The sequence below is a fragment of the Pleurodeles waltl genome, chromosome 4_1, assembly GCF_031143425.1.
Source record: "Pleurodeles waltl isolate 20211129_DDA chromosome 4_1, aPleWal1.hap1.20221129, whole genome shotgun sequence".
NCBI classification, from domain to species: domain Eukaryota; kingdom Metazoa; phylum Chordata; class Amphibia; order Caudata; family Salamandridae; genus Pleurodeles; species Pleurodeles waltl.
The window spans coordinates 807,898,540-807,914,104 of NC_090442.1; the positions used below are offsets into that span (position 1 = coordinate 807,898,540).

The 15,565-nt window shown below is 42.7% G+C and overlaps 1 protein-coding gene across 1 annotated transcript in view; it reads right to left on the reverse strand.

Moving 5' to 3' along the window:
- LOC138287199 (protein NEDD1-like) overlaps window positions 1-15,565 on the reverse strand; it is a 224,377-nt gene that overhangs the window by 36,266 nt on the left and 172,546 nt on the right. The window contains exon 9 of the mRNA XM_069227559.1: window positions 4,824-4,980. Coding sequence (XP_069083660.1) covers window positions 4,824-4,980 — 157 coding nt within the window. The remainder of the gene's footprint in view (window positions 1-4,823; window positions 4,981-15,565) is intronic.

The window sequence follows — 15,565 nt, forward strand, 5'->3', positions numbered from 1 at the left end:
CCAGGGCAGGGACAATCAGTAAGTGAACAACTACAAACCTGCAAATTCATACATATATACAAGTCACTGGCAGGCACTTTTCCTCCTTGGATATGGTAGGAAAGTTATGTCTCTCAGGAGTCAGAAGTAAATCTTTGTGCAGGAGGGTTTGAATTGGGAACATCCACTAAAATGATGGGGGTACATGGGGGTATAGTTCTAGTGGTTTCTCCATGGTTAAAAATACTTTCTATCTGGAGAATAAAATGTAAGTACACATATGCTTACACTTGGCTACAATATCACGATTTACATTAACATATGTATACATACTTATGCATGCAAATACAAGTGGAATGCTGTGACAGTTCCATACTAGTCATTAGCAAAATACATTCACTCTGGCATTATTCAAATTTTATTCACCAAATAAAATGCATTATTATAATTTTATTCAGCAAATAAAATTGCCAGAATCTCTTGGAGTAACTATGCTCACAGCATACCTCAGGCCAAACCTACCGGCACATACCCCATACTGAAGTCTCTCACCAAGACCACACTCCAAAGGCCCCCAAACAACTTCCACACAAATAAAAAGCAAAGTTTAGAGTCTTCAATACAAGGTTACATCGACATGAGATTATCTAACTTCTTCCCAGGAGCATCGACTTTCTGTTCAAAACAGAAATGTGGATCTCCAAAGAAAACTGCACTTCATCATCCTTTCCATCAAGTAGATGGAAATACATGTGTTGACAGTGTCAAAACATTTTACACTCCTACTGAGGTCCTTAAACCTAAAACCACAATAAGTGAACCTATACTAGATACATGATCACAATATGATGGGGTGCAATTGTCAATAAAGATCTTACTGGCTTCTGAAGGGTACTTCTGTTGGGAAGCATGGTGTTTAAGACTCCCTTACATGACTGGACCTCTGCATTGACTCCTGGTGCCCTCGCCTGCTTGGAGGAGACTTCTTCTGCAACCCCTCCTCAGCCACGAAGCCGGACACCCCCCAGTCCAACTCCCCAGGTCACATGGCCTCCTGGCTTTTAGAAGGACACTGGTGTGTCAGAATAGTCAAGTGCCATGCCACAGAAGTCTCAGGGTAACTACCCAGAGTCCTCCAACTGTTCCTCAGGAGGCACAAGGGGACCAGCACCACTGGCACTGGAGAGACCCTTCCTAGTCCTGTGTACGTGTGGAGTCATAGCCCTTCAGTCCATCATCTCACTGGGGTCACGTGGCTTCTCCTTCCAGCCAGGAGGCAATCTTCAGAAAAGTCTTTCCCTTGTACAGGAGTTTATAAGCCGTGGAGGAAGGTTCTAGAAGCCAGTCTCCTTTGACCAGTCCTAGAATGCCACTTTGTCACTGCACCCCTTCTTCAACCATCCTGCACAACTGGGACATTTTAGTTGCAGACCTCAAGCGGTCTCTGAAAAGACCTTCTCTGGGAGCCTTTTCTTCCTCTTCAACTGACACAGATGCTCGGTCCCTTCCCACCAAAACTTCAAAGGGGAGCCCTTCCTATGTTCATCTCCTTAGGTCTGGAATGTTTCCTTTGTTTCTATGATTAACAAATGTAGATTTGCTTCCCACCCTTCCTTTTCCAGGAACTGTGTCAGACACGATTGATGGTATTATCATTGGGAGTTGCTTTTGATCTTCCTGCTGGCCAGCAGATTAATTAACTTGGCCCTTTACCGGAGGGAGGATAAAGGCCTGGACTCAGATTATGGCTGAGCAAGGGAAATGTGAAAATTCCTATAGTGCCATTAGGGCGTTTAGATATGATAAAAGACACTGTGGGTTTATGCTTGGGATGCATGCTTACTGCAAAATTGATACCTCACTGGAGTCTGTAGGCCAAAGTGGGGTCCAAGTGTACCTTGTTGCATATTTAATTTATAATTAAGGCTCCCAGTTTTAAATTTTTACTGATTTCTTATAGATAAATACAGACAGAAAACAATGTGCTTAGTGTTTGTATTTATTTTTAAAAGCGACAAAATACAGAATATTGTCCTTTTGTGAGAGACTCTCCTTGCTGTAATGGAATGCAATTTCCATACATACAGGCATTTTTTAAAACATATATTTGTATATAATGCTAATATTTATTTGTGGGTGTAGTGTTTTATTATATTTGGCTGCTTAACTTGCTAAAATGTGACAGGCATCACAGTTTGAGTGCATGTTTATAAGTTAAATAAATATGGAACTATACCATTTTACAAAACCATTAACTCTCAAACCACTAGGTAAATATGGATAAATACCAAAAAGATGGCGAAAAAATAAATATGGATAAATACAGACAGAAATTTTAAAAAAGAACAAATATTATTCAACTGGACCCCTACTTTTAATGTGCAATTCAGTTAAGGACCACAGACTTTCAGTCAGCATTAAAGACCTACACTATGAATGCCCATTATTTTATAAGCCCTACCCTGGGTCAGCACTAATCCCTGAAGGTCCCCTTATGTGACAGGCTACTTGTACACAGATATCTGACTGTCCATGATAGCAGTCTCAGACGCGGACCCCTGACACATGTGCACGTGTGTGTTCACATGCTCAAGTGCAACAAACCCAAGACCTAGTAGATACACAATGTAAAAGTATATTTCTAAATATTTCCTACAGTTATTTGTACATACAGAATGTATTCTGTGTAGAATATGAATATATGTTCATTAATAGCGTATCACTTATTGAATATATTTTGATTAATTGAATACTGGTAACATATTGACTAAGTTGTTTTTGACAGTACTATTCATTATTTTACCTTTTTCTCACTGGCATTGTTTGTATGTGACTGCTAGACATGTGTTTATTGATGGCACAGCAATTAAGCACTCTATAAATCCCTTGCCTGGCCCTCCAATTCCACCCTCCACAGACAAATGAATTTCTATCAACCTTTTCTTCAGTAATAAAAATAAAAAAGAACTGCCAGAATATTGATACCACTAATCCTTTCTTATCTCTGATACTCACCACTCTGTACTGCATCCATCAATGGACAGCTTTCAGAGCCCTATCCCCAATCTTAACAAGCAAATGCCTATCAAGATGGTGTCTTACCCTCATCACAGACCAAAGCAATCTCCGGAAAAGCTCTCTCACTCCTACGCACCATCATCAACACCTCTCTCACTCAAGGCATCCTAACAGAAGCTTTTCAGAAATAGCAGATTCTCCACACCTGAAGAATACTAACTACTGCCCCATTGATCACATACCCTTCATCGGCAAGTGAATTAAAAATCCAGTTTAAGTACAACTTCAACATCACATTAAAGTCAACCACCTCCCACATAAATACTAATCTGGCTTCAGATCATACTGCAGCACAGAAACAACTAGCTTATAAATTATAAGTTCCTCATGGCTTCTGCCTCTGGATAGTGGTGGACTTCTCAATCACCTCTGAAACTATCAGTCACCCTACCCTCATTCACACCCTGAAATCTAAAATGTGATTATTCATCCAACACCATATTGGCAACGCCTTCTACGAGAGATACCCTATCAACTGTGTAGCTCCCTGGTGTTCTATCTTATCCCCAGCCATCCTCAATCTCTACATGAAGCTACATATAGTTCTGTTAAATGACCACGGATGGATTCCATCCACAGCTGGCCAAGTCGTCAAGAAAACCAAGATTGCCTGGTACCAGCTCTTCTTATTAATGAAAATAAAGCCATTCCTTCCACAAAGCGACTTTAGAACCACTGTGAAAGCACTCATACTCTTACATGTGGATGGTGGCAAAGCACTGCTCCAAATCTGCTTCAATTTAGGAAAGAGTCAAAGGCATCCCCCTTTAAAATACACAATAGCATGATAAAGTAACAGCCCTCTTTCAATTTCAGATCCCAACTACAGCCCACATCTCTTTAAAGAACCCTAGGTTGTGATGGAGTACAAGTTCACCTTCACTATCAGAATCCAAATACCCCTCCAATCACCCATTGACTGCATCTTTGTCCCATAAATTCCACATTTAAGGATTAATTTGGATGCCAAATTACCAAGAGTTCTCTCATAAGGTGCTCTTGGCATACATTCGGCTTCATCATCACTAGACTTGCTGAAAAGTGTCTTCTTTTCTGCGACTATAAATCCACTTTTACCCCATGCAGTCATTTTGAACTTGAATTGATAATTGCATTGGCCCAATATTATTATCCTATGGCACAGTGTGACCTTCTCTGAATCTGCTTACCTAGCTTTATCTGGTACCATTAAATGGATAAATCCTATAAGTTGTGGTTGCAAGCTTGATCTGCCTCTTGGACATACAATCTTTCATGTGGATCGTGGGAGTTCCAATAGATGGTGTTGGTGGTGGTAGCAGATACTTGGAACAGTTAGAGTCTCCAGACCAATTTTCTCTCACTCCAGCATATTGGTGTTGAGGGGTCTGTCTACTGCTGCCAGTTGGCTGATGGCCTGGGCGTCCTTGTGCTTTTCTATACGTAGCTTAAGGCAAGCATTTAAGAGTCAGGACCCCATGACATTACTTAGCAATCACTATGATTGCACTTCAGCATTCAAGCATTAAAGTCACATCAAACACGGAGATATAGGTAGCGGTCCTATCCTAAAAAGAAGCCATCACCAATGCACTCTGCAATTTGGCTCTAGTTTCTAGTGTACTTCAGACCTGAATCCTGAATGGGATGCTGTTCTTAACTTAAAGATGGGGCCCAATAATTGAAGTGATATTTTGTACTCCCTAAACATCCATTTAATTTTGTTTATTTCTTCAATCTGTGGCAACTCGTTTTTGGTAAATATAGAGCATTATGTTCAGAAGTACCTGGCATATTTTGCTGCTTCTTGAATTGTATCTTTTATGAAATTCATCTGAATTGATGTCAAAAATGGACTTATTCTTTCTCCTTTGCTGGTGTCTGCAACTTTTTTTGATAATGAATTTCCAGCTCTATCAGTGACGGCAGTCATGGTTTCGGGTCCTATAAGATGCAAAAAAAAGATATCAGCCATTTATTAAGCCAAGGTGAAAACTAGACCGGCATCTACCTTTTTGCACTACCTTATTCAGTTTGGAAAAATGAATATACCATTGAAACTCTGTATAGTAAGTTCATCATGTTTCATGCTGGTCTTTGTCCCCTAATGCAACACAAACACTTCGTTCCTCAGACCCTGAAATGTAAGCACTTCCTTGCCCTGTAATTCAGAAAATAGTAATTTCAAACTATCCTGTATATTTTTAACACTTGAAAATTAATTATTGAATTACTAAACAGTATTACTTCAAAGAAACCAATCTCAATTGTTAATGTCTGTCAGCTGAGGTGTGTACTTGCCATGAGTCAAGCCAGTTAGCCTGTTTGCACGTAGAAGGGCACGACCACCTGTTTGTTTCTGTGTATTTTCTTATGAAATAAAGTTTCTTAGGCCTGGCCTGGTGACACAGCTGTGGAAAGACACTTTTTAGCAGTGGGTACAGTAACATGCACATCCCTATAAATATCCAGGCAGTATGTAAAGGGAATATAAAATACAATAGTGAAAGAATTTGTATATCTTCATCAGAGCGCACCCTTGCCATTAAGAGAGTGCAACTAGTGTTTGCTGGAGTACCATACTCAAAAATGTCTTTCAGACGTACTACAAAGAGAGGGGATTAGGATCCGCTCTTGTTGAAAGGGCAGAATTTGGGTGCTCCCACTGAAAGTGGATGCTTGTGCCACACTTTTTGGCTTTGGGGAAGGCTTCTGCTCAGTACAGCCAGAATGAGTAGTTTATGGTGGCAAGCAAATGATCAAGGCCATAGTCCTGATCTGTCTTGGTCTGTTTATTTAGAAAAGTTACAGTAAAGGCTGTAAGCCTGACATTTGTTGTGTTAAGCATACTTCAAAGTAAATAGGGATTAGCAAGTAGATTATTACTTTCTATTAAAAGCCTTTAAAAAAGTATTTTTTACCATAGTAGAAAAGGGTTTTGATATTGGTTACCTCTCTGACAAACTGTGCACTGAGCATGTGCAGGAAAATCCCAAGTGTGGCCACTGGCCACGTGCAGCGGCAATGCTCTAAACAACTTTTCTGATTTGTAATTTTGCTTCTGAGGGTGGAACTTTTGGTGCCCCTTTATTCCCTTTTTTAAATGTATTTTCCCAATACCCTGTTTTGTGAACTATGTTGGCTAACAGTGGCAGAAACAGAATTCTTATATGATGCCCAGCCAACCAGAACACTGCCGATTCGGATGACAGGAAAAAAGTTTCCTTCTTGAATAGTGTGCCTTTTTATTTTATGGATTCGTGAATCCACAAAGGATTTGTGAAGTAATAGATGATATGCAAATTAATGGTGCAAATATCTTTAGAATTTAATATCTTCATGACCAGATGGATACACTTTTTAAACACAAATTTCTTGAAAACTATTGAATGGATTTACACCAAACGAAAGCACAGTCTTTGAGTAAAGTTCTAACCGAGTGCCAAAATTGGTGTTAGTTCATTCAGTTTTTTCCTGTATCAAAGAGCACAGAATCCATTGCTGAAACTCTCCAGGTGGTGCAGAGTTCTCACTAATCCTGTGTGCACAATTGTCTTCACATACCAAATCCTATTTGATGATACAAGATGACATTTCAGATAGGAATATAGTAAGTTCACTTTAAAACAGATATTAGAAAGGCTCCACTGGACAGGGGCCAAATAGCCACCAACAGGTCTGGTGGTTCCCAATGGTTGTGGTTGCATTCTGGCCAAACAGCATTGTTCTGTACTGGCAACGCTGCCCAACCAATGCAGACTAGAACAATTGCTTGTTATTGTTTTGGTAGGAAACCTCAACACATGAATTGTATTGGCTGGTAGACCCATCCACATTATTGTTCTGCGAAAAGTCTGTCAGCATGTTGAAATTAAGTGGAATGAATTTGTTGAACTCCCATATATGCAATATTGGATGAAACCCCGCTTACTTCTTTACCATAATATAATACAAGTAGTAGGTCTGCTCATTCCAAGTGATGAACTGGATTTCAGGGTCTCACGAGAAGGACCCCTAACACTTCCTATAGGAGTTCCCTAGATTGTGACTGATACTAAGGCAGAGATGGACTTAATGACGATGGGAAATTCAAAGTATAACTGTCATGAAACACTTGAGAAAAATCATAAACCAGGTCTCAGGATAGAGTTAAAGGGAAATCCTGTTAGCTGAAATGAAAAAGCTGGGAAGACTGGCCCCAAATAAGAGTCATTACTATTCCCCAGATTTGAGACTGGTATGACAGGTTTGACTTTTTTTTTTTACCAGAATCATCTTTCTTGTAGTTTAAGTTTAAAGACCGGTAGGGTCAGGCACATGCTTTTAGCTTCAAATGAAAATGTACTCTTACCTAGCAGGTCTAAAAAGCCTTGTTCGATTTATAGGTTCTATGAAATTTGACCAGTACTACTTAAATGAAACTCAGATGTGATCATACTGTGCGCTTGTTTCATAGTGCTAGAACAACTCATCCATTGAGGGATGGAGGAGGCCATTTCCATCAAATGTAAAATCAATGATCTTGTCCTGTGCTTATTATTTAGGGCCACTGACTTTAATTAAGCTAGATTCCTTATGAAGCAAATGATGTTAAAACTTTTGCAGGTAGTTAAGCAAAAATCTACTTGTCTCTCAATATCAGTGAGATAAAAGGTTCAAACTTGTGCTAAAGGTATGAACATTCAAGCCATTATCACATTGACAGCCTGTATAATAGAAAGGCCACCAGACAAGTCACTCTTCTTTCTATTGGTCAAGATATTGGGTCTTTCAGTCAACAAGGGAGGATAACGTTTCCTTAAGGCAGCTGCTATAACCTCACAGCTTGAGCAGAGGTTTGATAGAACAGTAATAGTGTTCTCCGAACGTGACATCTTTCTTGTCGGTCTTGGTAATGATTTAAACTGGAAATAATCTGAGACCTGGTCCATCGAGACACTCTTTTTTGACTAAGAGACTGTCAATCACCCTCCTGCAATTAAGGAGTCTGGTAATGTAGAACAAGGCTCCAAAGGAGTGCTTGACTCTAAGCTAGAAGAGGTTGATTGAAGACCAACTGAGCGGTAAACAAATCTCAAAATCTGCTACGGAAGAGAGAAGTTCAGGGGCACATAATCCCTAGTACATGTGGAGTCTAGCAATGATCAATCAAGTTACTGAGTCAGCATGAGAGCTAGTCTGTTAACATAACTTTGGGCTTCTCGAACTACTTCCGTCTCCTGTGCACTGAGACGTTATGCAGCAGTGCTAAGGTCAAATGCAGTGGTGTAATGAAACTTGAGGGGGCTCCCTTGCAAAATACATTGAGGGGCCCCACTCCAAATTCACTCAGGAGCTCTCAGGCCAGGGAACTGTGCTGAGACCCCCCCCAACTTGGAGCCCTCCCATGCCACAGGGATTGAGAAATGTACCTTTTATATTTGTAATGAGGCATGGGGCTCTAAAGAAAGCATGACACTTTATTGCTGAGGGACAGGAAAAATCTGAAAAACTATGACTTATCTAGCTGGCACATACTTGAAAGGTACTCCCAGAATGAGGATGCATCTAGTTCCTTTCAGTTCAACGTGTCTGTAGCCTACATTACAGAGGTAGATTGGAACTTGGTCCTGGAGTGACACTCGACTGGCCTGTACAATGGCCTCTCAGGAGCTACATTAGATTTGGTTGTGAAGGTGTCTTCAGCTCTTCAGAAATGACCACACATCCTTAACCTTACTGCGCTTTGGCAAGTGAATACAGAACAAGCTGGCAATTATCAAAGAAAAATGGTGTTGCTACCAGTCCTTGCACTGGCCTGCGGATATTAACACAGAGGATTTGGCCAATGATGGCGATCTGTATTCTAAATGGAGAGGATCCTTGCTTTTCAACTGACAATATAGATAATATCTTACTGCATGGGCTCAACCTTTCTTTGCACATGCACTGAGTTATTCATCAAAGTCCTCATCATGAATGGTGCAGTTAAAGTACTGGCAAAATAAAGACTGTACGCCAGGCAGAACATGCAAAGAGAATGTCGGTCACCTGCTGAAAGGACTGGGGAGCCTGATGGTCATGGTGGCTGGGTGGAAATGGATGCAGCTGGTAGCCCCTACCATAGCCACAGAAAGAGCAGAAGGCAGAATGAGGCTGGTGGGGAGCCATGGTTAGTCCCAACAGTCAGGTGGTGGGCCTACTGTCCTTGATGCGCAAGTGCTGAATTTGTTTTGTCACCACACTGGTGCTTGCCATCAAAGGGCATATTCATAAGAGATACCAGAAAATGATCTGATAAGGCAATTGACCTCAACCAGCCATGGCAATAGAATGCCACAGAGAAAGCAACCGCTCTACCCAGCAAGTCTGCTGTGTTCAGTACACAGCATATTGTGAACTGTGCTGCATTCCTGCCATCAGTGATAGCCTAGGTGAGGATGGCTTGGGCCTCCTCCGACACCATGAGCAGCATTTGTTTGAGTGTGTCCCACACAGTCTACGTTTACCAGCCCAAGAGGCATGCAGTGTTCACTAAGTGCAGTGTGAGGCTGGTGAACAGATAACTGTTTTAGTAATGATATCAAGCCTCTCAGATTCCCTATCTGGTAGTATGGCAGGGAATGCACCAGAGTTAACTTTGGACGTGAGGTGGGCTTCTGTGTGAGGTAATCTGGATCCACAGGAGTAGGGGGTGGTGGTGACAGGGGATTGTCCTCTGCACAGGACCGCCTGTGCATGGCTTGAGCCAGACTTCACCGAAGGGGAGAAGAGGTCCTGTGAGGAATATCTCTGATGATGGCAGCATAAGGTGCAGGACTTACCCAACAAAGATTTTGACCTCCATGACAAGAATGGCTCCGAGAGCGCACCTGGGATCTTCCAGGGGCTGAGACCTGGAGCAATGCTGAGTTATCCAGTGACAAGTGATCTGGAGCTTCGATGCACGGTACCAGACTGCTTTTGGGGTGCATTGCATGGCAGCCCTTGGAGTTGCAGTCCGAAGGCAGGAACCATAAGCATCTGCCTGTGGCAGGCTTCATAGGGTTTAAATCCCACAGATTTCTTACGGGACATCTCTAAGGCACACTGGGAGTGTAATTGTTCGAGAAAGTGTTGACGAAAAGTCAAAAATGCACTCAGAAAATGACTGATGTAGCTCTTCTGGGTCTGAGTTGATAGATCGGAAAGGAAAGAACTAATATCAGTGTGCTGAGATGATGTCTATATAGGCACCATGCAGGTCACATCCGAAATGAACGATGTTGATGCAGAGCTAATCAGCACCACTTGCTAGTGAGCAAATGTACTGCTCAAGATTTTCCTGATCCAGTGTGATACCTGGGGAATTTTCAGGCTCACTGAAATTATGCAGCAGAGGAGAACTAAATGATGTGGCAAGGTTGACTAAATTATGGGAAAAGAAAGGGCAAATTAGCTTGCATAATACAGCACATTTTGCAACAGTATTACTTCACAGTTTTGACATTTTAACAACTAGTAATAGTCTCTGAGCAAAACGTTCATCTTATTAGTACCAGTTAAACACCTAAACACAGCAAATAGCAACTGAAAGATGACCAGTCAACCTTTGAGAAAAGCTTTCTGATGCGCAGGAACACAACACACAATATGCTTTGTAATTTTGGTTCCCTTTGAGCTACAAAGAAACTTTAGTTGTTGGCAAAATCTGCAGATTATGCCACAGATGATTAATTATGTGGCAAATATGCCAAATCCATAACTATGCAAAAATCGCCACTGAATAAGGTAAGGAATCTGCAACTAGAAGTCTCTATCAGTTTCAGCACCACTTCTCTTCTTCCTTCTAGTCAGTACACATGGGGGTTTGGGAGAGGTAGGATGAGGCAGTTTTCTCCCCACCAATCTCTCTCAGATATGTGAAGCCACAGGAATAGAAGTTGATCTACAGTTCATTTGATGCCACAATAATTGATATTACATTCTATTTACTACAGTGATGTCTCTGAAGTTGCTACCTATTTGGTTATTAACCGTGGTGATGTCTCTGCAGCTTGCAGCAGCTACCAGATACTTGCTCTGTAAAATGGCTTACAGTTGATGCCATATACAGTAGGACTATACGTTATGTTTTCAGTGTAACCATAAACCATATCCTTTGTGCAATACCCAAAGTGAAAATGGTTTTGAGTTCCAGTTCTAAATGTTCTTCTTCACAATCTTCACTAGCATAGAGTTTTTTAAATGCAAGAATAATAAATCGCCATGACCATTAAGGGAAGACTCTTGTCAATAGTCACCTTCTTAATAGTAGATAGTCATTGACCTTGCTAACTTGCAATAAACAATTTTCCTGAGCTCTACTAAGTTTTGACTACACCAAAGTTTTATCAGCCCCACACCACTAGAAAATATGGCAATAGATATATTGAATGAGAGGGGGTGGAATTTGTGAAGTTACATAAAAACTCTGTGAGATTCCATTAAGTTCCACCAATGGGCAGAAAATATGCAGCTCACAGTGCGATTTAGTTCTGGTATTCAAGCAGTGCTGAAAAATTAGCGCAAATGCACAATGCATTGCACAGGAACATGCGGCCATTCGAGTTGTTTTTGTTGACTCTAGAGTAGAAAATGTACTCGACCGGCAGCAAACCTACTCAAACCACAACCCTCTAACTGCGAACACCTGTGTTGCAAAATCACATTGGGGGGCGCCAAATCTTTTCAGGCTCACCAGCTCGCATTTTCTGGAGCCTCACGGGAGAAATATTCTGTCACATGGCGACTGGGGGAATTTGGCCACAACTCTATGTTAAAGGCTAAAGCGGACTGACAAAAATTCTGCCAATTTAGAAAGCGGAATGAAACATTCCGCCTACCCTTAGTACTGAGAATCAAACAAAAATATTATGTTAAGGAGTGCAGTCTAAAATGTCTGCTTTATTAATTGAATGTTGTTCATTTCTTCTTAACCCAACCGGAAAACCTCTGGTGTTAAATTTCAGGCATAGTGTCTCATATAAGATTGGTCGAAAAGGGGAATCCAGCAACTAACTCTGTGGATGCTCCTACTGCAATATCTGTGTACGGTACCTCATTTGGGGCCAGATGTAGCTAGAAAAACTTTTGCAACTTGCAAATTGCGAGTCATACCGACTCGAAAATTGCAACTCGCAAAAGTGCATGCAGAAAGGTGTCTCAGACACCTTCTGCGACTCGCTATGGGGTCGCAAAGACCCACTGCATGAATATTTATGAGGTGGGTTGCAAATTGCGACCCCATAGCGAGTCCATGCACTCACAGGGATGGTGGCTTGCTGGAGACAGCAGACCTCCATGTCTGTGACTGCTTTTTTTAATAAAGCAGTTTTTTTTTTCTTTTTGCAGCCCGTTTTCCTTAAAGGAAAATGAGTTGCAAAAAGAAAAACTTCCGAAACCATTTGGTTTCGGTTTTTTCAGAGTAGGCAGTGGTCCATAGGACCACTGCCTGCTCTGAAAAAACATTTTTTTCGGCATTCACAAAGGGGAAGGGGTCCCCTGGGGACCCCTCCCTTTTGGGAATGGGTTTACCACTTTAAGTGGGTGGTAACTGCGAGCTGGTTTGCGACCGCATTCGCGGTCACAAAGCAACTCAGCATGGCGATGCGGTCGCAAATAGGAAGGGAACACCCCTTCCTATTTGCGAGTCGCAGCCTCAAATTGCGATTCGGTACCGACTCGCAATTTGAGGTTGTGCATCGCGTTAGGCCTTTTGCATGCAGCAAACTGCGTTTTTCGCAGTTTGCGACGTGCAAAAGGCTTCCTACATCTGGCCCTTAATGTCTTATTTTACAGAGAAACATAAAACAGCAAAGCTTAGTTTTATGGTATAGGGTCGTGATGGGTGGAAGGATTTAAGGGTAATGGTAGGAGGAGGATTGGAGGAAAGGCGTATGTGAATGGGGGGGGTCATGTGTGAGGAAGGGATAGCATAGGTAGTCAGAGTAAATCATTTTGTCTTTCTAAATATCTTCCTCTTTTTACCTTTTTAGGGACGCAGGTTGGCCTTAAGTGTACGTTTGATGCCACTTCTAGTTTATTTTAGTTTGTTTTCACAAAGTCTTAAGTCTTCCTCTAGGTAGTAGCCCATTCATGCAATTCATTCTTCAGTTTTCAGTCTTAGAACAAAATAAAATTGTGTTTTAGGTAAGTTTTGATGCTGTATTAAAGGATGGATATATGTTCTTTTGCAGATTGGACAGTACGCTTTGCATGTAATGAATTAAGTGTTTCAATTCTTTGCTATAGCTTAGACATGCAGGGGTTTTCTTAGGATCTTTTAGCGAGGAGATCCCTGAGAGGTAGTGTTGATGTGTACTACAAAGAATAGGCTTCTTTGGGATGTGGTGATTTGTTTGAGATCAGGTAGAAGGCTGTTCTTGTATCAGAAGAAAATGTTATTGGCTAGAGGACACTTTTCTTTGTCGCATCGACTCAACGCTTTATTTGAATAATCTTTTCTTGTATTCCTTGCTATCATTTAAGTTTTAGCTGTTGATTCTTGTAGATGATGATGGGTCCATGAGGTCTTCTAGATATAAATGAGTAAATTCCCTGCATGGATGGGGCACAATGGGACTTTTTACCTTTAGTGCTTCCTTACATGCTCAATCAATTTGTTTAGCTAACTTTTTTCTTGACTTCATAGTGCAGTGGAACATTTGCGGCTCTGTTTTCAACACACTTTTCCTGGGTCTGTTTCTAGTACAGCAGATGTTAATGATTTGGGCTCATTATCTTTCAATCAATCAAAAGAATTTATAAAGCGCGCTACTCACCCGTGAGGGTCTCAAGTTGCTTGGGGGGGGGCAGGAGGGTCACTGTTCGAACAACCATGTTTTGAGGTTTTTTCTGAAGAGCAGCAGGTCTTTGGTTTTGCGGAGGTTGGTGTGGAGGGAGTTCCAGGTTTTGGGGGTGAGGTAGGAGAAGGACCTGCCTCCTATGGTGGTGCGTTGGATGCGGGGGACTGTGGCTAGGGCGAGGTTGGCTGATCGGAGGTTGCGGGTGGGGGTGTGAAAGTTCACTCTTTCGTTGAGGTATGTCGGGCCGGTGTTGTGGAGGGATTTGTGTGCGTGGATGAGGATCTTGAATGTGATTCTCTTGTTTATGGGGAGCCAGTGAAGGGTTTTGAGGTGTGGTGAGATTCGTTCGTGGCAGGGGAGGCCAAGGACGAGGCGCGCGGCTGTGTTTTGGATTCTCTGGAGTTTGCGTGTGAGTTTGAGTGTGGTGCCGGCGTAGAGGGCGTTACCGTAGTCTAGTCTGCTGCTGATGAGTACATGGGTGTCTGTCTTACTGGTCTCTGGGGGAATCCATTTGAAGGATTTTTTTAGAGTGCAGAGTGTGAGGAAGCAGGAGGAGGTAAGAGCATTGATTTGCTGTGTCATGGAGAGGGAGGGGTCCAGGATGATGCTGAGGTTGCGTGCATGGTTTGCGGGTGAGGGTGCGGGTCCTAGGGCGGTGGGCCACCAGGAGTCGTCCCATATGGTTTTGTTGGGGCCGAAGATGATGATCTCGGTTGTGTTGGAGTTAAGCTTGAGGTGGTTAGTTGTCATCCAGTTGGCGGTGTTGAGGAGAGCTGCGTATAGGTTGGTTTTGGCGGTGGTGGGGTTGCAGGTGAGGGAGAGGATGAGTTGGGTGTCATCTGTGTAGGAGAGGATAGTGATTCCGTGTGATCGGAGGATGTTGGCTAGGGGAATCATGTAAATGTTGAAGAGTGTGGGGCTGAGAGAGGACCCTTGGTGGACTCCGCAGATGATCTTGGTGGTGGTGGAGTGGAAAGGTGGGGGGAGGCGGACTTTCTCGGTCTGGTCAGTGAGGAAGGAGGTGAGCCAGTCTAAGGCTTTGTGGCGAATTCCTTTGTTGTGGAGGTGTGTGCGGAGTGTGTGGTGGCAGACAGTGTCAAAGGCTGCGGAGAGGTCTAGGAGGATGAGTGCGACGGTCTCGCCTTTGTCGACTTTGGTCCTAATGTCATCAGTGCATGCGATGAGGGCGGTTTCCGTGCTGTGGTTCTTGCGGAACCCGGATTGTGAGGGGTCAAGAGTGTTGTTTTCTTCGAGGTAGTGGGATAGGCGGGTGTTGACTAGTTTCTCTGCGACCTTGGCGGGGAAGGGGAGGAGGGAGATGGGGCGATAGTTGGAGAGGATCTCTGGGTCGGCTTTGTTTTTTTTTTAGGAGAGCGGTGAATTCCGCGTGCTTCCAGGGGTCTGGGTAGGTGGCGGAGTCAAAGGAGGAGTTGATTATGTCGCGGAGTATGGGGGCGATGGTTGGGCTGGCTTTGTTGTAGATGCGATGTGGGCAGGGGTCAGATGGGGACCACATAAACCTTTCCACCCACCTTATTGCTGACAACTCAAAGTCTGCACACCAGATTCCGGATCTAGAGTGTATCATTACCTTGTATCACAATTTCAAAGCACCTTAGTGTGTCTACTGGCCAACTGTAGGATAGCCTTTGCAGTGCACTGTGTCCTGATTAAGGTCATATCAAAGTGAATCTTCCAGGTCAGTCTAGATACTGTCACTCCAA